This window comes from Physella acuta, unplaced genomic scaffold (genome assembly GCF_028476545.2).
Source record: "Physella acuta isolate Inbredline_101_S28 unplaced genomic scaffold, ASM2847654v3 ptg000469l, whole genome shotgun sequence".
NCBI classification, from domain to species: domain Eukaryota; kingdom Metazoa; phylum Mollusca; class Gastropoda; family Physidae; genus Physella; species Physella acuta.
Window position 1 is genome coordinate 403,672 of NW_026731988.1, and position 26,485 is coordinate 430,156.

A 26,485-nucleotide genomic window follows, 5' to 3' on the forward strand; every position below is an offset into this window, starting at 1 on the left:
GGCCCTGCTCTGGCTTCTGTGAAAAACCTTTCTGTTAAAGACCATTACCTGTGTGTTTAGTAATCATCATAAACCCGGCATTGCACACCCAAACCAAAACCAAAACAACAAAACGCAAACATAACGCTAACACAATTACAAATACAAACGAAAACAAAAACCTAACAACTAACCCAACCACAACCACAAACACCAATACGAACACAAAGAAAAAAAACAACGAAAAAGCAAACGAAAACAAACCGAATCCAAATGCAAAACCAACCACAAACCCAAAGAAAAAAACACAAACGAAAAAACAAACGAAAACAAACCAAATACAAACGCAAAACCAACCACAAACACAAATACAAACACAAACGCAAAGAAGATAAAACACAAACGAAAACGAAAAAAGAAAGAACAAAAACGAACCAAATCAAAACGCAACCACTAACGCAAACCCAACCTAAACACAAAGAAAACACTAACGCGAACATAAACGCACAGTGCTCAGAGTCTAGCCCGGGGCGGAATCGCCTGTTTCAGCTTAATAAACGACTATAGTACCCCAACTTATTCATAGTCTTTTGCACTCACTTTAATGAACGTAGGCGCGAAACCGAACACGGGAGGCCCGGGACCCCAAATAGCACCCTGTCTGGGCGCCAGAGGACGCACCAAGACGTCACCGCCTGATTGAACTTAGTAAACGACTATAGTACATAACTTATTCATAGTCTTTTGAACTCACGCGAACGTAGATACCATAGCGTACACCGGAAGGCCCGGGGCGCCAAATAGCACCCTGTCGGGGTGCCGGAGGACGCCCGGATTTGATTCACTTAAAGACTATAGTAACCTTTCTTATCCATTGTCTATCGCACTGTTAAAAACAAAATTATGCAGCATAGCGCTCACATGATAGCCCAGGGTGCCAAATCGAACCGTGCAAGGGCGCCGGCGGACGCGCCTGTTTCAATTTAGTGAACAAAAATGATAATACTCCAAGCTTATCCGTAAATGGAAAGAAATAAACATATAGGATTTGTAGGACCTGGCTTATTAAATGTTATTGATTTAAAAAAAAAAAATTATTGAACTGTATGTTCAGTGTATAGAATAAATAAAAGGCAGTGTTAAAAATACCTAACGACATTGCACTTAATCAATCCCCGCTAATTATGTAATTATTTTTTTTTCTTAACACCAAAAACAAAGTAATAAAATGTAAATTCTTCCTTCTTAAGAATTTTTTTTATTAAAGGGAAGTAACTGTGCAGTCAATACATTTCCGACACAATTTTAGAAATTTTATAAACGGCGATACACTTTTTAAAAATTTTATGTCGCGTTCATAATTGAAAATTATTCTTCTAAGTAAATAGAGTGAAAATTGTTTTTAAAGACTTTCAATGGTAATTTTTTGACTCGTAAATTTAGACTGTGAGCACGATAAAAAATCTAACACTTAAATCCATAGAACTGTCAACGACAAACTTTTTTTTTGCCACACGTTACAGAACTGAGCTTTATATATTAGATTAAGAACGAAGAAGAAGAAGAAGTTGACAATTTCGATTTTTAGGAAAGATAAATCATAATAGTTTAGGCATAATCGCAATATGTCATCCCTCGCTACTTCATGGTTCATTTAGTGCGGCCTCAATTCATCATGGATTGTGCAAAAATATTCATTAAAAATTCAAAATTGAGTATTTATAACATGAGAGTTATCTGCACATAAAGCAGAAGGCAGGGAATGTCCAAGCAATTCAAAATCCACATCTCAGATTGGCTGGCTAGTAAGCCCCCATTTGATACCCTTCCGATTTAACAGTCACGCCCCCAGTACCTGATGATGAGGCATCAACTAAGGAGCAGTATTAACCTGTGCAGGAAATCATCTTCATCTTCAACATTTCTAAAATCCAAGCGAAGAGAAGCTATCATCTGATAGTTACAGTTACGTTTTTTTTACGTACTTTATAATAAACCCAAAGTTGTTATAATAAGTATAAAAGAGTTCTAAAACCATATAGTAGGTACACTTTATTTACATCTACATGTTACCACACTCATATTATATTAATATTATTTCTACATTATTTTATTAATGTTATTTATACTATTAATATTTTATTTACGTTTGAAACTATTCTTAATTGTTCTTATGACAACATATGTACTTACATATTATACATACACAAAAAAGTACTAGGTTAAAAAGGAGAGGGTAACACTACTTTGCGGATTTTTCACTTATAGCGGCCAGTTCTGATCCCTATTAACCATGATAACTGGGGGATGACAGTATAATAACCATGATATTGAAAAAGTAAAACTACTTGCTAAACCACACAAGTATGCAACCCTGCAAATGTCGTTTTTAATAGTTAACGTTTTCAAAGTTTAGAATCTAATGTGACACTCTACAAATTATATACCAAATGAATCTGATGTAGAAGTAATTTAATAAAATATTGAAAAAATATAAAAATTTTGAAATTTGGTCATTACCATTAGGCAAATCACTTTCTCGGATTTCTTTAATTTTTGATATTTTCAGTGAGTTCTTCTTTTCTGCAGGGCCAATATCTTCTGGTCCTTGATCTGTAATTTCAATGAGAAAAAATTCATTGAAAATCAATACAAACATATCTCTTACATTTCTTTAACGTTTAAAATTACCACTTAATTCTAATATCATTAACTTATAATTCTAAATAGTAAACATAAAATAAATTTATCACAAATTACCTGTCATATTAATCTGGGTGTTTTCGGATCCATTACCCAACAATGTTCTATTTTGTTCAATGTGACTTTCACCTTTTAAAAGTAAATATAAACTTAAACTGTTATGGTAACACATGCCTACCCCTGACTACCAGAAGTAGAAACAGTCATAAACAAAAAGAGGAATTTGAATAAAAAAAAGAGGAAGATAAGCCCCCCCCCCCCCCTCCGAAGAGATGCCTGGAAGAAACTCTGAATGAGTTAGAGGAAGTGCTCCACTTTGCTAAGGCCATTTAGATTAGGCATGTTTACCATCTTTGTGGTTTTCTTAAAATAAATGCAATGAAGACTTCATTTTATTCATTAAATGTGTTGTCCTTGTAAAGGTTTTTAAAAAATTTATGTTTGTTGTTAATGAAAGTTTGTTTATTGTGAATTTATAAAAAGCCCATTCTACTTATAGATCTAGTTATATTTTAATTAAAGCTCCTTTCCTTAAAAATGGGGAAGGGGTGAGAAATGTGCACTTTTCTTAATTTCACATATGTATGAACACATAAAGGTCATGAAATATATGTATGTATAAAGCCACTAACTATATATTTACCTTTGGAGTAATTCACTTTGCTTTGATCTTTTCCATGGACTTTTTTACGCTTGAAATTGCTAAAAATAAAAGAGTGAAACTCATTGATTCGAGAAATCTTATCATTATCAATACTTTGCATTTCTTATTTAAATATAATTGAAGGCAAAAATTGAGATATCATTGCTACTAACAATAAAGAGGGTACGTATAATATTGAAATAACTAAATAGCATACTTAAGAAATAGATGGAGTTTTTTCCGACAGCAAACACAGCATAATACACCTAATCAGAAAAAAATATATTTCATTCAACAAACTTAAGTATATTTCTTGAATTTTTTAAAACATTACATGTAACAAATTTACTTCAAAAGATTGGGTTTTAAATTGCACATATTCAATGTAATAAAACAAATTGCCCATTTAAATAGAAATATAGGCCCATTATATATTTATTACCTGCAATAATGACCAAGACACTGCCTATACTTAATGATATCACTGAAAAAGATAAAATAATAAATTAATTAAAAACACTACCTAAACAGTATTGAGTTTTGCTGTAAAGCATTTAATTAACTACATGTCTCCTCCTCCATAAAAAATTAATAATGTATGTTACAAATCATGGGACGGAGTGGTCTAGCGGTAGAGAACTAGACTGCTAACCCATAAGTCTCGAATTCCCTTTCAAACCTTACGGTCTACAGGGCAAGTGAAGTAGAGTTCACTTGTTTCTGTGACCTCGGCATATGAAGGGATAATGTAGTCAGCACTATGCCCAGCTGCTTTTACTTTCCCTAATGTGAGTTAGGTACCCATTAGGGTTGGGTGGACTCAGGGACGGACTAATGACTTGAAGCCAGATTCAAATTTGCTAGGCCACTCTGTCCAATTTAATTTTAATGCTTAATTTTTCATAGAAATGTGGTTATTATATGCTGATGGTGGTCAATTTTGTATCAAATTTTTCTACTAGCTGAGCTGCAAAAGTTAATTTGAGCAATTTGGCAAGTAGCCTACTTTAAAGAAGAGATAGGGATATAATTAAAGGTGATGACTCATTAATAATGTAAAAATGAGGAAGTCTATCAAGCAAGGAAAAAAGATTCACATTATAATTACAAATAATATCATGTGCTTTAAGTGTTAAAAAACTATGGAATACCTAAAGTTCTGTTTTCCTTTGTTTCTTCTTGTGGTGTATTATCTGGAAAAAAATAAGTGTTTCATTTTATTTTCAAAATAATCATCAAACACTTTTATATTCTTTATAAAATACAAGCAAACCCACATCTCTACTTAATTAAAAGTTGTTATTGAGAATAAAGTAGTTTATGTTAATTATACAGTGTATTTCTTCTTTGTTTTTAATTGTAGTGGTAGAAGGGATTTAATCCAACACAAATTCAGTTATAGTGTGAACTGATTATGCGCTATATGGGCGGATGACTGCAATGTCAGACCATACTGACCCCTATGCAGTAAAAAAATACTACAAACAAAATAGCTTAACCATAGACACCATCGATAGAATTTTTTTTATGTGACACATTTATGGGTGTTTAATAAGTTCATATGTCAATAGTTGTTAACCTATAGACAAAAATAATATATAGCCGTCAATAGCAGTATTGGTTGCCATGGAAACCATGTAAAGGTGTGAAAACTAACACCTTCTCAAACCTCTATGACTTTGTTCTTATAAGAAATTATTAAAAGCTGATAAAAGATGCAGATTTCTCAAGCCAAACCATACATTTCTACATGTATTCATTGCGATAGCTTCTCAATTTTTAATACAAATTTTTACGTAAATTTATGTACAAAAATTAGGGGGTGGTGCTACATAAATATCAATATTTTCTAAAGTATTGTTGTAGACTTAATGTACAAACATAGTTTTGCAGATGGTATAATGCTAAATGAACTTGGAATGTTTCAGTCTTGTATGACAAGCGTTCCAAAGCCTTAGCAATTTTAATGTTGAATTTTGAGTAAAAATGCTAAGTTGAGAAAATGTGAAAAGAAGGGCGGAAATGGACAAAGGCACTGTGCGTTTCCTCTTATAGAAAACAGAAAAGGATGTCTTGTTATGTGTGGAAGAACAATTTGGCTAATAAAATATGCATAAATTTATGTTGTAAGTTTTAGATTTTGGATAGATTTTTCTATGTAAGCAGAAAATATGTATACAACAGGTAATGAATTAATTGAATGACTATTAAGCCTTACACATCCTATCAATCGATTCTTATTTTCAGAACAACTATCATCAAACCAGATTAAGTTCTGTTTGTTAGCCGATCTTCTCACTTCAATACAATGTCTATCCCTATTTAAATTGTAGCTTACACAAGTTTATAGCCTTTTGATAATAGCCTACTACACAATGCTGGGTACAGCGCTTGAGGCTAGACACGCCCCCGCCCAACCACCCCACAGCTGAATAGTGAGTGAAGATCCCAAAATGTTACCAATCCTGAAACTACAATTGGACAATTTTTAAAACCCTGAAACTTCATTTTGCACGGAATTTCAAAATACAATGTTAGTCCCATCTCAAACCTGACGGTCTATGGGGCAAGTGAAGTAGAGTTCACTTGTTTTCCCATCTCTAGGCCTACCCCCATAATGTGTTATTCTAGAACTCCCCCCCCCCCACCTTATGCTTGTAAGCCACAATACATAACAATTATTTATGTTACTAATACTTTGTTTATAGCCACAATAGTCACAGTTTGCCTTTTGTTCATAATACAGAAATGTGTAAAAATATCTAAGAACTATTTTAGTAGGCCTGAACAAGTGGTAGGCCTACAATAGAAATGTAGACTGTTGTATACCTGCTTTGATAGCATAACCCAGTATTTAATGTTTTTAGAACTTCCTTGCTTGATTTAAAGTGTGTAGTCAAGTAACAAATATTTTGCTAACCTCTACGTCTTGTTATTGAATAATAAGCCCACTATATGCAGACCCCTAATAAGATTGTCACTGTATTTCATACAGGGCTGACTTACTGTAGTTATTCAGAGCTTTAATTATTAACAGCCACAACAAAAACCTAAAACCCTGTTTTCCCAATTAACCACCAATAGGGTCATCCGTAAATGACGTCATGCTTTTTTTGACAATTTTTTACCCCCCCCCCCTCCCCTATGTCACAAAAAACCACCCCCCCACCCTAAAATGACGTCCCCAGTTTTTCTTCCAGACTTTTTTTCTCTGGAGGGGGGGGGGGGGGCGGGCATGGAAGAGATGCCTGGAAGAAACTCTGGATGTCCCACCTCAGCCTACAACCCCTCACCCCCCTCAAAATTTGCAGTTGAATTTTTCTTAAAATACGATTTTTTTTCAAAAATCTCGTCTGAACTCTGTCAACAGAGAATTTTAATCAATTCCTATTACAATTTATTAAAACAGATTTCTAAAACATGAAATAAATGCTAAAATTTGTTTTAATATTGCTTTTCAATAATGTAAAAGTGTGACGTCACACCATCTGAACCTCTCCCCCCCCAATCACACACCATCACAAAATTACGGACCCCTCCTCCTCCTACAAGTGTGACATCATTTATGAATGACCCCAATGTCCTTAAAGATATACATGATGACATAAAGATATATGGAAGTTTTAAGAAAGTTCATGTTGCGGAATAAAATAATTAAGTTGTTTTTTTTTCTACAAAGAAATAATTTTATAAGTCATTTCATGTCAGAGATGTAGCTAGAACGTGTAACTAAATTATTATTATAGCAGGACTACAAATTTTGTTTAATGACCTAAAACAATGCAGATCGAATTGTTTTTCTTAAATCTAGTAGTAGGCCCTTATTAATAATAAGCACTTTAAAATTAAACAGCGCTTGTACTTGTAGAACTGCCTTGACCGTGAGACAAGTTCTGTCAACAGCCTCACCCATCTGATACAGTCAATGTGTATTTGGTCCATAGCGCACGTGAGATTGACGATTACGTCATTTGCTATTGGTTTTTTTAACGACCGTGATAAATATGCCTATTGGCATTAGGAAATCTTGTTGGTTAATAGTTAAAAATCTAGATCTAGATCCACGACTATATTAATTATTAATATACTGCGAGGTCACTGTAAGTTGAGAGAGACCTAGAAGACCTTCTAAGGTCGCAGTGACCAAAACATCTGCTATCGTGGGGTACACAAAGAACCGTGATTGATCTAGGTTAGTAAAAACGTGTCTTCTTGCACATCTAAAATAACAGAACACAATAATTCGATAAATTATGTCTCGCTATTTACCCGTAATTCCGCAGCTACGTTTCGCCCTTTTGTGTTTTACCAACACCGAGAAAATTTTAATTTAAATAAATAGAAACCTACGCTCGCATAGTTCAGGCTATTCTTTTTTTTATTTAAACCTAAGGCTTATTTTCTTGAAGAAAAAATATTAGTTCTAGATGTAGGTTTAATTATAATCGAGATAATTTCCATGCGCGACCAGAATTTTAATGATTTAGGCCACATTCCAATTTTTTTCTTTACGGACATCACAGATCATGAGACAACAGACCACTCGCGGGGTCAATAAAGTTCACAATATAGAGTCAACGACTGCCGAGATATTGTCGGGAAGGGATTTGGGGGGGGGGGGGGGGGGTCGATTGTTATGATTGAAGATGTTTGAAACCATAGAACCGGATAACACGGAAATTTAACACAAGAAAAAAAAAGGTCGACACTAAATCGATTTTGATGTTTACTGTGGGCTTTTGCGTAACATTTGCGGCCTAATTCGGCAACAGGGGTGTCAAAATCGAAAAATTACGGACAAAACCGTACAAGTAGGTAGGCCCTAACAGAAAACAATGAATCTAGATCTAGAATCTAGTAACTCGTTAACGGAGATACCCGAAAAACGATGCTAAATTTAGCCCTCGGCTATCGTTTACGTCACGATCTAGAATCTAGGTTAGGAAGAGCCTATGCAAAACTGGTCAGGTTGAGGTCATACCGCGAGGCTCAGCAAAGGAGAGGGTTGGAAATAGTAGACTCCGAAGTTAACGCAGACCCATGGCAAAAAAAAAAAAGCCAGAAAAAGTTTAGATCCATCAGAATTGAATTTTTTTTAAAAATTCGATTTACGCACGGTCTTCAAGGTTTACATATAAAATTCAAGGGGTTTTGCTCATTTTTGGGGAAATTCAAGGGTTTTTAAAGGCCTTGAGATGTTTTTTGGAATTCAAGGGTTTTTCAAGGATTCAAGGTCCGCTACGGACCCTGTGTAAACTCCTCTTCATCTGCCCAATTGAGCGCCATGATAACTTTAATTTTTAAAACTTGACTCACACTGAACATAAACATAGGTGAAGGTCTCAGCAGTGACAAACTCAACACTCTCCCCGGAGATCCGCAGCTGGCTCTGGGTCCTGCAGGAGTAGTTCCCAGCATCCCCGGGGCTGGCGGAGTCTATTCGCAGCATGTCTGAAGTTGATCGAGTCTGGGCGGTTCCGTCAGGAAGTATTTTCATCCACGTAACTTCGTAAGGTTTAGGGTTGGCGTCCATGCTGCATTTCACTGCTATTACTTGTCCTTCGTCGACTGTCTGGGTAGAACTGATGTTAAAGATTGGGGGATCTGAAAGTGGTAAATCATGTTGTCAAATGTCATCGGTGACTTTATAAAATGATACTGCATTTTAAAAAAATATATGAGAGTCTCAATCCTTTAAACTTAGGGGTCATCCATTTATGACGTCCACAATTTTTTAAAATTTTGGACCACCCCTCCACAAAAATCCACTTTTTTTCCTTATACAAGTCCATATGCGTGTGGACGTCATAAATGGATGACCCCTTAAAAATAATTTTAAAAAAAATAAGCAATTGATGATAGAAATCAAAATTTTGTGTTTTTAAAATATGTGGCTTGAAATTATAATCTAATGTGTTTATTTTTTTAAATTGTAACCCATGATAAGATGGCCTTAATATACTTAATTTGCTTTTAAAAAATAAAATATTTGTTAAAAAATTCAATCAATAATATAGTGACACCCTTAATTCTTGGTAAATTAATTACCACTAACTAAATTTAATAATGCAGGAATTTGTATTAAGTACTTACATTGAATATTGAACTCCAGTGATCCTGAATTTTCACCAATGTTATTTTTAGCAAAGCAGGTGTATGTCCCATTATCTGCTTTACTGACTTGAGAAATTATTCGTCTTGGGTTATTTCCTTTAAGTAAAAAAAATGTTTGATAAATTAGGCAATAATAAGTATTAAGAATGTCTTTTATCATAATTTTTTATTTTTATTTAGACTTTTATTTTTTTTTATACATGGGAAACTACTCAAGATATTTTTTAAAAAATGAATTTGAAAACAGGAGTAGCTTCCCATTACACCTAATAAAAAAACAACAGTATGAACTTTAAGAATTCAAAATTTACACTAGAGATTATGTGGTCTATAATGTAGTAGATAAACAGAGTAGATGCTTAGTTATAAGTTCTCCTTATATTACCGTATAAACTGATACCATCTTTTGACCAAGACACAGATGTCACCACTGGGTTGGCATCTACGTCACAATATATTTCAATCTTCTTGCCAAGCTTTACACTGTAGGTGGGGGAATAGGGCTGGAATCCAATGGATGGGGAATCTGCCAAGGTGCGAAAATAACCAGATTATTATTATTATATAGAGCATGTAACTGTAATATTAGAAATATAACTTGGTATATAGTATAATAAAATAACAGAAAACATCCTAGATGTTTGTATTTATAAGCTATGTGGGCTAATCTACTTAAAACAAAATAAATCCCAATTCTTTGTTAACATTGGATACCTAATCCTCATTACAGAGAAAACTATCTAAAGCTTTAATCAGTTTTCTGATCAGCCTTAAATAAGTTGGTGTCTTGAACTTAAACACTGTTTATCTTTCAAATATTGATGCTCACTTTAAATGTAAAAGATGCAAATTTTTAGTGGCTGATTTTTAAAGCAAAATATGGTCCACATATTATACAAGGTAAGGATTCTACCGCTGAATTTTATTAGTTTTTGCAATATGTTAATAGTTAAAATATATATCCTTACAGCTATTTTTCAAAAGCTCTAGACTACTAACCCAAAAGTCTTCAGTCTAATCTGGGATCATGTAAAGAGAATACCATTTAGTCTACCCAACTCTAATGGGTACCTAGTACATGTTAGGGAAATTAAAGGCGTATGGGTATAGTATTGACCACACTATCCCCGTTTTCATAAGCCGAGGTAACAGAACTCTTCATCACTTGCCCCATGGACTATCAAGTTCAAAAAGAAAACTACTTTCTATCATACTGACCCCACCATACCTTCATAAGCCGAAGTCACAGAAACTGATGGAAGAGTAACTTTACTTTTTAAACTGATGAAGCATGAAGTAGCAATGCCTCTATTTAATTTGCAGGGACACCATTAAAAAACGAAGATACTTACATCGGACACTCATAACCACATAGTCTATCAGTTTGGTCATAACGTTGACATCGTTGTAGACAAGACAGGAATAGTTGGCCTGGTGGTCACTTTTGTCCAGTCTAACGCTGATGGTCAGACTAGATGTTCCACCTATCACAGTGGATGCTTTGTAATCAGAATTCTCTGGAATTTGAAACAATTTAAAAATGATGCAACTGTACACACATTTAAATCAATTAATTTATTAGTAGGATGAGAATTGGCAATTATGTAAAAATGTTTTGCTTAGAATATTTTGTAATACCAAGATATTTAGCTGGAATTGTTGTAAAATGTTGAGCTGACATTAGTTGGAGGAAAATAAATGAATCATAAACTCTTACTCCCTTTTTTATCTTATTACTGAATTTACTCAGAAAAAAACAATGGTATGCTTGATAAAAGCATGAATAGGTAGTATAATTTTGCAATAATTTAAAAAATTAACATTTCTAATTTTTTTTCTGAATGACTCACAGTTTTCTAAATGGTAGTTGGATAGTCGACAGAGATTTTAGGGTGGAGGGAATAAAAAAAAAACTTGCTTGGGACTTGTTTAAGATCATTTTAACTAGATTAACCAAGTAGAATTATATTTTATTACTGACTGACAATCATGAAAGGGGTTAAGGATTCCTTTATTTAAAGAAATAAAATATGACAAATTATTTACTCATTTAACATATTCAAAATTTTACAAGGAGGTATAGATATAATAAGAATATTCTGTGAAGTGCTGATGTAATGTGGTGTATATTCTTAACCTGCTGTGATGTGTGTGTGTATGTATATGTGATGTGGTGTGTATATACGTGCCAGCTGTGATGTGTGTGTATCTATACTAGATGTATTGATAATATACTTGCCTGCTGTGATGTATGTGTGTGTGTATATACTTGCCTGCTGTGATGTGTGTGTGTATCTATGCTTGATGTATTGTGTATATACTTGCCTGCTGTAATGTGTGTGTGTATCTATGCTTGATGAATTTTGTATATACTTGCCTGCTGTAATGTGTGTGTGTGTATCTATACTTGATGTATTGTCTATATACTTGCCTGCTGTGATGTGTGTGTATGAATACTTGATGTATTGTCTATATACTTGCCTGCTGTGATGTGTGTGTGTATACTTGTATATACTTGCCTGCTGTGATGTGGTGTATATACTTGTATATACTTGCCTGCTGTGATGTTGCCATTTTTTAACCATGTGATCCTGGGGTCAGGGTTACCGCCAGATGAAGAACAGGTAAGGTTGAGTACAGTCCCCTCATTGTAGACAGAACTTGTGTCACTTCTGGTGATAACAGGTGGGCCAGGTGGCACTACAGGGATGAAGGTATTGAATAATTAATGATCAGGTTTTTCTTCTAATTGTTTATTCTACAGAATAATCTTACAGCAGATAAGGTACAGAAGAGATTGAAGACCTCCTTAAACACACTCATAGACTGGAATAACACACTATCAAATCAATTTTTGCTGACAACACTATCTTTTCATATGCCGAGGTCACAGAAACAGGTGAACTCTACTTCATCAGCCCCATGTGTCTATGACACAAAATGGAAAAAACGATGATATTGCTTTCTAGGAACCAGACTGTTCTAAATCTACCAATGTGCAGAGGCATAGCAAGGGGGGGGGACATATGTCCCCGGGCGCCGACCTTAGGGGGGGGGCACCAAATTGAAAGTTTGAAGGGGGGGGGGTGCAAATCGAAAGTTTGTCCCTGGGCACCAGGAAGGGTCGCTACGCCTCTGCCAATGTGTCTTGGCCAAATCTTTCACCAGTGTTACACAAAAATTCAAGAGCTTAATATAAAAAATTTTAAGAAAATATAACTTCAAGCCTTGTAAACATTTTCAACATTACAGAAAATACAACAGAATTTTTTTTTAAAATTGGAATTAACACTATGGGGTCATCCATAAATGACGTCACACTCGTAGGGGGGAGGGGGGGTCCGTAATTTTGTGATGATGAGTGATGAGGGGGAGGGGGGGGGGGGGGTTTAGATGTTGCGCGGTCACACTTTTGCATTATAAAAAAGCAATGTTAGAAAACGAATTTTAGACGTTATTTCGCATTTTAGATAACTGTTTTAATAAATTGTAATAGTTTAGGCAAGATTTTAGAAAAATATCGATGTTTTAAAAAAATTCAACTGCAATTTTAAGGGGGGGGGGGGTCTGGCTTTTTGTGACAACGTGTGACGGAGGGAGGGGGGGAGGTAAAAATCGCCAAAAAAAGCGTGATGTCATTTATGGATAACCCCTATTAGTCAGTTAATGATGAAACTAATTGAATAGCTTTGTAATTAGAAAAAGATATAGATATGAGAAATATTGGGAGTGATTTTTTGGACAAAAATATTGAGTTCATTTGTTTTATCGCAGCCAGCAAAAAGGTTATGTTAAATAGTAGCCAGATTTTTCTATTTGAATTACCATGTTGGGCATCAATGGAGAGCCAAAGAAAAAAAACCCCAAAAAAAAAAGCATGGATAGTATGATATTATTTAGCAGACTATAAATGAAAAAAATGTTAGTTTTACATAAAACAGTGAGAGAGGCCTTCTGTATCCCTGCGTCTTTTGTCCTACAGGCGAAGTATCCATTGTCTGCTTTCTGTACATTGGTGATGACTAGGTCGTATTTGTTGATGATGGAATATCTAGGTGGTGCATCAAATCTGTTATCTTTCACAAACAGTATCGAGGTATCTGGTTTAATGAGGAAAGATAATTATCATGATATAATTTTTAATTGAATTTGTTTTCTTTTACAAGTATCTAAATTAAATGAAAAGTAATGTTTATTGTGCAAGAGAAATAGTCATATCAAGGGACTGAATTTTATGGAGACAAATATTTATACGGTTATTTCCCTTGAATCATTAGTGATGAAAATTTAAATTGTCAAATATATAGATATCTAGGCCTAAGCACAGATTTTTGTTCTTTTTTTTAATAAATTAAACAGGAACATTTATTTTCATTCAATACGCAGAGGTAACTAGATACAAATCTTTTTTTTCTAATTTCTCTAAGAGTGAAAAAGGATAAGACGAAACTTTAAAGTTTCAGCGAAATAGAGGTTTATAATTTTTTTTTTTTTTTTTTTTTTTTTTTTTTTTTTTTTTTTTTTTTTTTTTTTTTTTTTTTTTTTTTTTTTTTTTTATGATTGGAAATTGTTTAGCCATGTACGTCTTCTCAGCTCTTTATAAAAAAAAAAATTAGCTCTATGAAGAACACATATACAAGTATAACTACATTACATGTATGACTGTGAAGGGGATAATGATCGAGGGGGGGGGGGGGTCCGCTGGAAACTAGAAGACTGAGCCAAGTATACAGATGGGTGTTAGGAGATATAAAAATAAAAGGGAGGTGGCAGTTTGGTATGAAGAGAAAAGATGGATGGGTATAACATTGGGGGGAGGGGGTGTATGAAGACAGAGGTCAAAGGTCTTACTTGAGTCGTCCTTGCTCCATATGAGGTTGGGGTCATCTGTGTTGAGTCGGCAGACGAAGGTAACGTTGTCGCCCAGCTTCACCACGGCACCCTGCGGCCGCCCTATCCACTCGACCGCCTGCCCACTGACCGCTGGGGAGGAGAGAGAACACTGGGTTAGTCACACTAGATGGTCACCTGGTACATTTAGTCACACTGGCTGGTCACAAGGTACATTTAGTCACACTGGCTGGTCACCTGGTACATTTAGTCACACTGGCTGTTCGCATGGTACATTTAGTCACACTGGCTGGTCACGTGGTACATTTAGTCACACGTCACGTGGTACATTTAGTCTGGTCACGTGGTACATTTAGTCTGGTCACGTGGAACATTTAGCCACACTTCACGTGGTACATTTAGTCACACTAGCTGAGCACATGGTACATTTAGTCTGGTCACGTGGTACATTTAGTCTGGTCACGTGGTACATTTAGTCACACGTCACGTGGTACATTTAGTCACACTAGCTGGTCACGTGGTACATTTAGTCTGGTCACGTGGTACATTTAGTCACACGTCACATGGTACATTTAGTCACACTAGCTGGTCACGTGGTACATTTAGTCTGGTCACGTGGTGCATTTAGTCTGGTCACGTGGTACACTTAGTCTGGTCACGTGGTGCATTTTGTCACGTTAGCTGGTCACGTGGTACACAATTAGTCACACTGGTCCCTCTTGGTCGGATTGTAGAGTGTACGACTGCTAACCTGAAAGTCTCGAGTTCGAATCTCGGGCTGATTCACCCAGCTATGGTGGGTACCTGACTCACGTTCAGTAAATGCGGCTGGGCATTGTGCTGACCACTTTACATTATCACATGCCGTGGTCACAGAAACAGGTGAACTCTACTTCACCTGCACCGAGGACCCATCATGACCCTCGCATTGTTAATCTTGAACCAGATATACATACCACTCCCCCCCCACCACCGAATGACTTCATTAATGGATGACCCTTAATAGTAGTAGAAATAGCGTAGAAGAAACCGTCAAAACTGTTGTCCCACTTTAGCATACTTAACTCCACAGAAAGTACAGATATGTATCTTCTTAATCAGGGAATAATCGTATTGGCTCAACCTCACCATAAATGTTGACATTATGTAAGGTCTCCCATAGGAGCGCAGATCAAGGGCGATAATACATCAAACATACAACCCGGGCTAAAGGTCCCGCTGATTACAACCATCAAGGGAGGTTACCCAATCCCCGTGACTAATGGTCAACAAGCCCGGTGAATTATAAACAAAGGGGGCATAATCCTCGTTGAAATGGGGAAATCACTTTTAATTCCTGCGGTTATTTTTAGAACAATGTTAGCGTGTTATCGCAGGTTTTGTTGTAGGGAGGGAGGGAGATGAGCGATAAAATTAAACGGGGAAAAACAGAGAGTTGATTAGTTAAAAGATGATGAAGGCGATGACAAAACATCGACATGCAAACCGTGCAGTGCGGTAAATTTGATTAAGTGATGCAAGATAATGAATGTTGCATGCTGGGATTTTTATAATTTTTTTTTGTGTGCATCGAAGATAAAGAAACTATTTCTACCAGAAAACGAATTCAATTTAAATTGTCAACATGATTAACGACCCGTTGAGCCTTTAACAAAGATTGTAAACACCTTATTAAATAGGGGCTTTGAAATTTATATTTGTATACGAATTAATAATTTGCGCTTTAAGATGTTAAAAAACTAAGAAATACCTACACACACAGACAAGATTGCAAAATTATGTTTTTCCGTATCAGTGAGGTGTAAAACGTCGAGATTTGTAAAAATCTCGATTTTATTTTTTGCACGATTACAATACTTCTCTATACTACGTATATACGAGTAAGTAAAAAAGGGCCCTTTATTTGCTATTATCTACTATAATCTACTATTTACCTAACTATATAGTCTTTTGGAAACATTACTTGAATTTTTTTTTTAAATTGAGATGAAAATGGTCATTTTAATAGTAGTCACGTAACTTTTTTGTGCTTTTAGAATAGGTTAAGACAGCTATTAGGTCTACTTTATAGACTCATAATTCCTGAAAAAATGGTATAATCTACCAAGCAAGGTGAAAAACATAAAAATGAACAAAACTAAGAAAAAAATTCATAAAAAACGGTTTAATAACAAGCTTGTATGTATTAATGAACTAAAAAGTAAAAAAATAAATTATAAACTATTATTTAAATAACTATAAAGTAAAGCATGGGTCTCTCCTAAACATTAGTAAAGGTATCCAATAGATACTAAAGTGAACCACGCTTTTCTTTATAGTTATTTAAATAGTAGTCTATAATTTATTTTCTAATTTTAGTGCATTAGTACATAAAAGCTTGTTATTAGAACGTTTTTTTATTAAAAAAAAATCAGTACTTTACATGTTTTATTTACACTAGAGTTTATTATCTATTAGATACCTTTATTAATATTTCTTTTCTTTATAGTTATTTAAATAGTAGTGTACAATTTATTTTCTACATTTTAGTGCATTATTACATAAAATTTTATTATTATAACATTTTTTTTTTAAATTTTCAGTACTTTAAATTTTTAATTTACAATGGAGTTGCATGACGAAAAACCATTGCGCACCTAATGAACGTGATGATGCATGTATAATAGGGCGGAACAGTTGGGTAAGACTGCTGGCTCATTTGGTCAAAATTTTTATCAATTCATAAAAAATTAATTAGGCAACCAATTAAGTCAAATTTAATTTCATGTGGCATTGTCTTTATATCTTGACCCACGTGGCAACATACGAGCCATATCTGTCAGTTAGAAGTGGCCGAAACTTCACTCGGGCGTTTTGATCTAGACTGACTACAGACAGAAAGTGAGTGAAATAGGGCACTCCCCAGCGCCGCAGGGGCTTCAAATTTGGCAGGATCATGCCTTAGGGCAATAGAACACGAGAGCTGGTGCTGGTTGGCCGCCAAGTCCACGGAGAGGGGGTCAAAACTGACCTCTACTGACTGGCGCCTTATATGGGCTATATTACGAACAAAAACTTTTGCCCAACGACCCCCCCCCTTGATATTTTGTGAGGTGGTAGGAGAACGCCTAGGGCTGTCAGAAAAAACTTGCCACATCTGGGAAAATTCTGCAAATGGGTCAAAACTGACCAGTTGTATTTCCCAATATAATCTTTGTATTTTAAGGGAAAAACAGAGGGTAATTTCAACACAGATTTTAGGGCACTTACTGTCTTTACATCTGGCTAATTTTTTGCATGCTTATAGGTAAATGGCTATGCCGTACGGTCAAGATGTCGGTTTGAATCAAAGCCCTTAATGAGGGCTAAAAAGTGACCACAAGTGACATTCTCCGTGCATGAGCTATATAAAAAAAATGCCTAGCGATCCCCCTGATATTTTGTGAGGTCGTAGACTGACCCTGGATGGTAACAAAAAAACTTTATTCCCGTAGGAAAAAGCCATTATGGTCGTTAAATGTCCAGATACCGTATTTTCTTATATAAGCATAGCAACTGTTTGTTTTAAAAAAAAAGTAAACAAAGACATACATTATTTGTTCAATTTTCAAGGGAAGTAACTTTTTAAAAATAATTATTTCTCAAACAATTGTATACTATTTTAAACATAAACAGAAAATGACGAAGTATAGCATTTGTTTCAGTAAAAAATAAGTTGTTAATTAAGGTATGTATCCAAATTTAAAAAATTAATTAATTTTAAAAGTCAATGTAATATAAATTATGAGATATACTGTTCATGTATTTTTGTAGTTCTAATTCCATTTTGTCATACATTGTGAACTTTCCAATACTTTCTCTTAAAATGGAATTTAAACAACAAACAAGAACAACATTTTCTCTAAAATTAGCATTACTGTTTAAATTTAAGCACTCCACACCTCAGCCATCACTAAATAATTAAGTATTCAATTTCTCAAATGTTTTTGAAAACCTAAGCGAAGCTAGGCAGTATGCCTAGTATTAAATAATGCAATTCACGTTTTGTTAATTTTTATTATGTTCTGCTTGATATTCACAGCAATTAGAACACACAAAAAATGTACAAATGGCAAGTTTGACATTAAAATAGATTTTTAAAAAGCATAACTTAACATTGTAAAAATCTTATAAATCAAATGCTTGAAGATAAAATGTTATCATGCAGGATAATCTAAAAACCTATTTTCTCATAATTTACAAATGTCACACCCCTCCTCTCAAGATGTGATGTTATGAATGTTGTGGAAGTTTGGGGATGTTTATGTCACTTAATCACAAAATTATGCTATTTTACTAAGAAACGATTCAATGTGTGAAGTTTGCCCCTTAGCATTCTTATGATTGGTGGGATGTCATTAGCTAGAAACATTGGCATAAACAAATTACTTGGTTTTTTTAAATTACGTGCCAAGTTTATTCATACAAGCTACTAGTTATCCTTTTAGCATGTGCGAGAATGGATTCAGTGTTAATATGTGGTAACCATCATTTTTAAATTAGCTGGCAATAATGTTTTTTAAAACAATTGTTTATCTTTTTCAATAATCTATATATATAATTCTCTTCTGGGAGCCGTTAGAAAACAAGCTGCAAGCGCGCCTTTGCAGTCCCCTCTCTTCTTCTCTATCACTATCACCCCCACATGATCTGGTGAGTTGTGGTTCACTCTAAATGTTTACAAATCGTAGAGCCGGGTTTGTTGACGGCTATTATGGGCAGATAATTTTGTTTTGAAATGATTTTAAACTTACAGGAGGTAACTAAGAAGAGGCTGCTATTCACGGGGGGGGGGGGGGGGGGGGGGTTAGTGTTGTAAAGCAAATATTTTCGGTGGCAGCATTGGTACTGTCGAATTCACAAATTATGAATTACTGAAAAGTAGAAAATAAAACAACTAAATAGCGGCGTATGATACGCAGCGGGTCGGCTCGTTATTATTAGTTTTTCTGATTCAAACTGACAATCAATATTGATTATTTATTCTCCTTCAATAATATACCAAACTCAAATACAAAGTTTTAACTTTTATTATATTTTTATTCTAAGAATCGTTATTATTGTGGTATGGTTAGTTTTCTTTTTAATTCATAATAATAGCTAGAGATAATGATTAAAATGTTTTTGCCCAAGTGAAAGCAATCAAAGTATGTTTAAAGATTTAATTCTAGAAAAAGAAGAAATGACGACAAGTGGTTGAAAAGTCTTTGCAAAATAATATCTGAACTCAAATAATAAAGAAATAAAAAGTTTGTAAATTTATTTACAATTTTTAATAGTTTACAAAAGTAAACTTTTACCTCTTAGACCTGACAGTTTGTAGGTGTAATTGAAATCTCCATGTTTAGATAAAGTCTCCCCAATTAAACAGCGGTCTTCATCTGAAATGGGCACTTTTACAACTATAGTAGAATTCTGGTGGTAGCAGGTCCGTACACTACTGTAATTGGCTTCCTGTCTGTTAGTACTGACAAAACAATACTGAAAAAAAGAATCCAATATACATTTTTATTCAAATGAGGCAAGGAGAATGTTCAGATGTTTTATTTTAACACTATATCAAATGAGCAGCTGCAGAGGTCAAATAAATTGTTCTGTATTTGTTTTGACATTACAATAATGTCAAAACAAATACACAGTTTTTAGCCAGGGCCAGGTAAGCAAAACAACAATGAACAATAAACCTATGATACTCACTGCTTTACAGTTCAAGCAAATTGAATTACAAAGGTAGAATGAAAGAGTTGGATTAATGCCATCCTGTTCCAAAACATGTAGTGAGAATTGAACCTTGGTAATATTCTCCTCTAGTACAAGCTTGTCAAAATATATAGCACTTACATTTGTACTGATTGAAAAATCTGTAGAACAAAAGACGTAATATATTGTTATTTATTACAAATTAAATTTTTTTCAATCGGCTACTAAACAATAAAATGTGAAGATTGAGAAATTATAGCATAGCAAGTTGTGTTTAGTTTTGAGTGTAGTGTGATCAAATAATGCTTTCTATGAATAGCAAATTCATCAGTGAAAGACAAACATACAACAGTTTATATCACACCTAAAAAATAAAAAAAAGTAAAAGTAACCTTATATGATATATATTATTCCACCAATAAAGTTAAACACTGAAGTAAAGTAAATTTTCTGGACCAACACTTAAGAACATTTTAACTGTCAGTCATCTTTATGACTGTAAGGTAGAGTTTAAGACTGCTAACCCAAAACTCTATAGTTATGGATGTCCATGAGTCTACTTAAATCAGATGGGTACCTGACTCAAATTCAGCAAAGTAATTAGTAAAGACAGCTGGGCACAGTGCTGATCACACTATGATTCACTATCACTGGTGAACTCTGCTTTCTCTGCCCATTGAAATGGTATTTAAATACAACTTTACATCTATATGATTTAAATTAGTGCCTAACTTAGTGGGAAGTAATTTAAGGTGAGCTAAACAGAAAAAGAAATCTAGGCATTAACTCCAACAAACACAAAAACAACCTTTACCTTATCATAAAACAATACAAGCTTAAGGATTGTATTGGAGAAAATAGTACAACTTACCTACTAGAAGCAATACAACCAGTAATGAAATTTTCATTGAAAAAGTACTGTAAAAACTGATAGCTTGCTCTAAAATGGAGGCAAAAGTAAGGCCATTAAAAGAATAAAAAATTACACACATAATAATTTCATGAGTTAGAGCATAACACATCTATATCCACAGAAGATTAGATATTATGATTTAAATAGCCTTAAGTGCCCTAAAGCAGACTAAATTTTTAGGGCCTACAAAAATCAACACATTTTGGACCGTTTTGAACTAAGTGGGATTCAAACTCATTGTCAAAACAATAGAAACAAGTTGTTCAATCATCAACACATTGTGTGTGAGATAAATATTGAAACATCAGACTCATTGGATTTGTAGCAATGCAGTGATAGCATTATTTATAATACAAACTTGTGTTTAAAAAATAGTCTGAATCACAGTTTATGTAAATTACAGTAAATCATCTGTACATTGATGTAAAACCAAAAAAGGGCACCAAATACTTTGGTACTTTGTAAGAAAATAGCTTATACTACAATTTTAATTGAAATCTAGAAGCCGTTTAGATCTAGTAAGTGTTTAAGTTTAAATAAAACTGAAAATTCCTTAAAACAAAAACTAGGCCTATTGGGCTTTGAATGAAATTTATGTGGATATTGAATGGCATATCACCCGTCTAGCTAGAATCTGGACTCTTGAGTAGTCTAAACTCAATGATTCAAAGTAAATCAACTAGATTTATCTAGATCTAGATTTATTCTAGGACGAAAAACTGATCTAATACTCATCTACTTCAAGGGTCAATTTTCAAAGTAACAAATATTGACATATTGTATATCAATTTTGATGCTTAACAATGGATGAATTAAAAAGGCTGCAACTATTCAGATCCTTAAAGGGCTACTGTTACTATTTGGACCAGGCATTAAATTTGTTAACATTTAGTTACACAATAATACTTTTAAAATGTAGACTAAATCTTTTATGTTGTGATCTTTTTTCTTGTAATACCATACGATACCTTTTTCCAAATAGACATAACTTGGGAAACTTCACTTTGTAATATACCAAATGAGTTTTTCAAGCCCATTCTTTGTTCTTGTATTAGAGCATTGGTTGTTGTATGTTTTAATACTATTTTTATAGCTATGGGTAGAATAGTTTTATTTTGGTGAATTTTTTTGCACAGTGATTATTGGTGCCAAAACAAAATGGCCGACATTAGTCCCATTTTACCATGCTATAAAGTTTTTATCATTATCAGAGTAAAACTTGACTGATCATTACCGTAATGGTTTTATTTGTTAGATAATAACTAAATCTACATGAATACATTAATTTTGTCCACTAGCTTGCCTGTTCAGAAAAGTTATAACACATACTGTTATGTGGCTCTTGATACCCTATGTGCAAGTTTCTCATTTATTAGACCACCGAATTTGACACTGGTATAGGAATAGTTAACACAAAATGTATTAATTGTTAAACAGACTTGTGTCTAAATGATAGAAATACAATTCTAACCTGCTAAAAAGTAAAAATTCAGCCATCTGATGTTAGCCAGGTAATTTTTAAAATGGTACACATACTTGTTACCCCCAGGAATAAATAACAGGAATAAATGTTTTTAGGTCTCAGCCAATATATGACCTTCATGGTCTAGCAGGGTGGAGACCAAAGAGGAAACAGTACCACTGCTCTCCCCTCACAATTTCTCACCCCCATGAAAGCCAGACCCCACCTGTATCTAACCCACCATAAAACTTCATCTCTTTGTAGGTAACATGGACTTAGTTCTTAGATCTCAGCCAACCAGAGATAGCATCTCCTTATGCAATTTATGGCCCTCAGGGTCCATCAAGGATAACAAAGGGGAAACCAGTACCACTGCTCTCCCCTCAAAATTTCTCACCCCCATGATACCCGATTGTAGGAAAAAAAGTCACAGGAAAAAAAAACACAGAAAAAAAGTCACAGGAAAAAAAGTCACAGGAAAAAAAGTCACAAATATATATTTGCATGATATTTGTTAATATTTTTATGTATTAAATATTTAGAGAGTGCAAATTAACTTAGGATTAATTAAATGTGATGTAATGTGTGTAGGCTGTATACGCATAGGATTTTTAATAATTCATCTAAAAATATTTATTATGAAGTATGTAGATTGTAATTATTTTAAACTTAAGATTAGTAGCATTTAATAGAATGCTCCAAAGTCACGTTTTTCATCGTGTTTTTTTTTAAATACCAATATTAAATTACCGTGAAATGGTAAGTTCGTCTGACTTGCTGCCCTCAACTCATGGCCACAATAGTTATGATTAGATGTTTAGTTCAACCACCTTTACTGCCCACATTTATTACGCTCATTACATAACAAAACTTAGGATCAAAACAGAAAGCCGACAAGGTTCAAAGGCTGTCATTGACGCATAACGTCAGCAACACAAAATATGTTCGGACAATGCCTATTGAGGAGAGGCCGACCAGAGAATAGCCTACGGCAAAATGTGCCTAAATTTCTTTTATAATTAACTTTTCTACCGCGTATTTAACTAAATACGTAACAAAAGTTGAGATTGTTGTGTTAATTATCTTAGAGTATTTTTACTTACAATTGTTATAAATCATATTGCTTTTAACGTCTATGAATAATTTATGCTATCAAAAAATACAACCCACAACTATAAACATACAAAATTTACAATTCTTAACAAATTCATAAAAATATTTCTAAAAAGATTTTTGTGACTTTTTTTCTGTGACTTTATTTCTGTGACTTTTTTTCAGATAAAATTTTTCCACTGTGACTTTTTTTCCTAGCAAAAACTGTGACTTTTTTTCTGTGTTTTTTTTCCTGTGGCTTTTTTTCCGTTTACCTGATACCCAGCCCCACCTGTATCTAACCCACCATAAAACTTATCTCTTTGTAGGTAGCATGGACTTAGTTTTTAGATCTCAGCCAACCAGAGATAGCATCTCCTTATGCAATTTATGGCCCTCAGGGTCCAGCAAGGAGAACAAAGGGGAAATCAGTACCACTGCTCTCCCCTCAACATTTCTCACCTCCATGACGTTATGTAATGTATAGCACACATGGCTTATCAGGGGAAAGCATTAAGGCAGATTAGTTAGTACTATCCCTTTTTACATCCAAAAATGTTAACTCTGGACAGCTACACACTAGTATACTAGCTACACACTAGGCATACTAATGTGCCTACTGTAAACTACTAGACTGTAGGCCCTGCAATTGTATCAATTGTAGACTGGGCCCATTGGGCAGTGATAGCTAGTATCAATTAAAGTGTGTGTACACAGCATTAACTATTTTGGGGTTAGAAATTAATTATTTTTATTTTGGAGTTAGTCTAAACTAGGAGATAATACTTATTGCCCCATTGCCCGGCTCCTTATACCCCAAATGTGAATTTTGGGGGTATGACAATAAATGTTCAATTAAACCCATTTAAAGTATGTTTAATAGACTTTGTTATTATTTATGTTGTAATTGCTATGACATCATGCTACGAATGGAAAATACAAACCAACGTAACTTTTTGACCTCTTTTGATGGCGAAAAAGAATTTCCCATTTTATAGGCTTTTTGATGAGAATTACAGAATGATTTTTTTATTAAAAATGTATCAATAATAGCTAGAACACTAGTAAACTAAGCTAATTTAGCATATTTTAACTTTCTGTGCAAAGTCATTATTACTGAAAAAAATTCCAAAGTCAGGTCAGCCTGTGGCACCCTCCACTGAACCTTAAATTAAAGAAGGAAAAAAAAACTTGACCCATGACCTTCATTAAAACAGAATTTACTTATGTTTCTTTTTAACTATTAGTAAACATGTGCTTAATATTACCCAATAAGTAATAAAAATTTGACAATTAATTTTAATTACTGTTGTAAAGTGAGATAAACAGCTTATTAAACACGTGTTTTCTTGAGGGGGTGTGACCCGGGTGTGGCACATCGCATGTAACTTTTTATTTCTGTGTTTTATGACTATTTGTTCACAATCAGCATGCTATGCTTTTAAAATTGATAAAGGGTAAGTATACCAAGCTACATAACCTACAATCTAACTAATAATTCATACTTTCAGTTTAAAAAATAATAAAAACGATCATCAATGAAGAAAGCGTAAACATTCTATTTTTAGGTGTGACATAAAAAAAACAGTCATAAACCTAGCCAAATGATTGGATTCTTGCGCGGCACACATTTTCCAGCGCCTCGTGTTCACCAAAAAAGATTATAATAAAATGGCATTATTACTTGAACAGACACATCTCATTCCAACCATAAGTTATTACCAGTTAATTGTAATGTGTGTAAAATTGATACTTTCAAGTTTCATATACACATAGTTTGGTTTATTATACACGGGGTATTTTAGAGTTATTTGATCCGAAAGATGAGAATTATATAGAGCTACTTTCACTAAGGCGCCGCTTGTGAGACAAAGAAATTAGGCCAAAAGTAGATCCGACAATTCTCAATTAATAGACTTACATAGAAACGGATAGTTCCAATTTCTAAAAGTAACGATGGCTTCATAATCATTAGTTTTATCCCTCTACCTATTAGTGAAAGCGAAACTGGTCGCCATTTTTGGTAAGCGCATGAGCCGTGAGATGGCTTCAAAACAACAAACCCAGAAGCTGTGAATCGAACGGCCTACATTTTAAGAAGTTAATTGGTCATTTTGTTTTTGTTTGTTTTCTCGGCCCCTAATTAAGCTAGACTATTAAATTTGGTCTCAAATTAACCAGTAAATGATATGGTTTGTAATGATATATGATAAGTGACAGAAAATTTTAACTGAAGAATTTAATAATTTCTGCTACAACAAACATTACCCGATAATTTCCGGCGCTAAAGTTTAGCGGCTAAACTAAGGGTAATCTATCGTTTTAGCGTAATCAATTCGGCCGCAGTAATAATGTGCGGGAGAGGTAACTGATGAATATATTTGTTTAATTAAGTATATTTAAGTCAAATTTTACAAAATACAACAGATAATTGATTTAAAATAAAAAACAGTGACCAAAACAATTTAAAATATCATGAAACTAACTTTAAACAAGGTTTTTGAGATAAATATAAGTAGAAAAAAAGCAGCGGCCATCTTTCCAAATAAAATTTAGAGTAGTTTCCCTTGATAAAAATGTCTATTCGTGTGTATATTGTGTTGACTTTGTTGTTTAATATACATAGCTGTCTTGTTTAATATAAGTATAAGTAGGACAGAAGGCCTTCTTCTTATACTTTAACTTCAATTGAAATGAAGGCTATGTATTATATATGTTTGTACATCCAATGTCCAACATTTATTAAATCCTTTTGTACTTATTAACTTGTCAATTATTAGGTCGTCCACATTACTCATAAATGACGTTGGACTCAAAATATGGGTCGGAGTAAAATATTTTTTTAAAAATGACGAAGAATATATTCATATTTGTTTTCGTTAGAAATTGTGATTAATGGTTCGGGTATAGTAGAACTGCGATATGATATTAAATCATCATCTTGCTTTTAGTGACGATTGGGGGAAAGGGAATTCATCGGGAAAAGGATGACGTCATTTATGTGTGATCC

General features: G+C 34.0%; 1 protein-coding gene across 1 annotated transcript in view; it reads right to left on the bottom strand.

Moving 5' to 3' along the window:
* LOC131943840 (hemicentin-2) overlaps positions 1-26,485 on the bottom strand; it is a 37,564-nt gene that overhangs the window by 1,783 nt on the left and 9,296 nt on the right. The window contains exons 2-17 of the mRNA XM_059304124.1: positions 20,880-20,948; positions 20,006-20,169; positions 19,609-19,789; positions 14,291-14,422; positions 13,372-13,539; positions 11,996-12,139; positions 10,792-10,956; positions 9,825-9,965; positions 9,419-9,535; positions 8,642-8,929; positions 4,477-4,518; positions 3,768-3,809; positions 3,543-3,591; positions 3,326-3,384; positions 2,740-2,811; positions 2,500-2,592 (exon numbers count right to left, since the gene is read on the bottom strand). Coding sequence (XP_059160107.1) covers positions 2,500-2,592; positions 2,740-2,811; positions 3,326-3,384; positions 3,543-3,591; positions 3,768-3,809; positions 4,477-4,518; positions 8,642-8,929; positions 9,419-9,535; positions 9,825-9,965; positions 10,792-10,956; positions 11,996-12,139; positions 13,372-13,539; positions 14,291-14,422; positions 19,609-19,789; positions 20,006-20,169; positions 20,880-20,948 — 1,926 coding nt within the window. The remainder of the gene's footprint in view (positions 1-2,499; positions 2,593-2,739; positions 2,812-3,325; positions 3,385-3,542; positions 3,592-3,767; positions 3,810-4,476; positions 4,519-8,641; positions 8,930-9,418; positions 9,536-9,824; positions 9,966-10,791; positions 10,957-11,995; positions 12,140-13,371; positions 13,540-14,290; positions 14,423-19,608; positions 19,790-20,005; positions 20,170-20,879; positions 20,949-26,485) is intronic.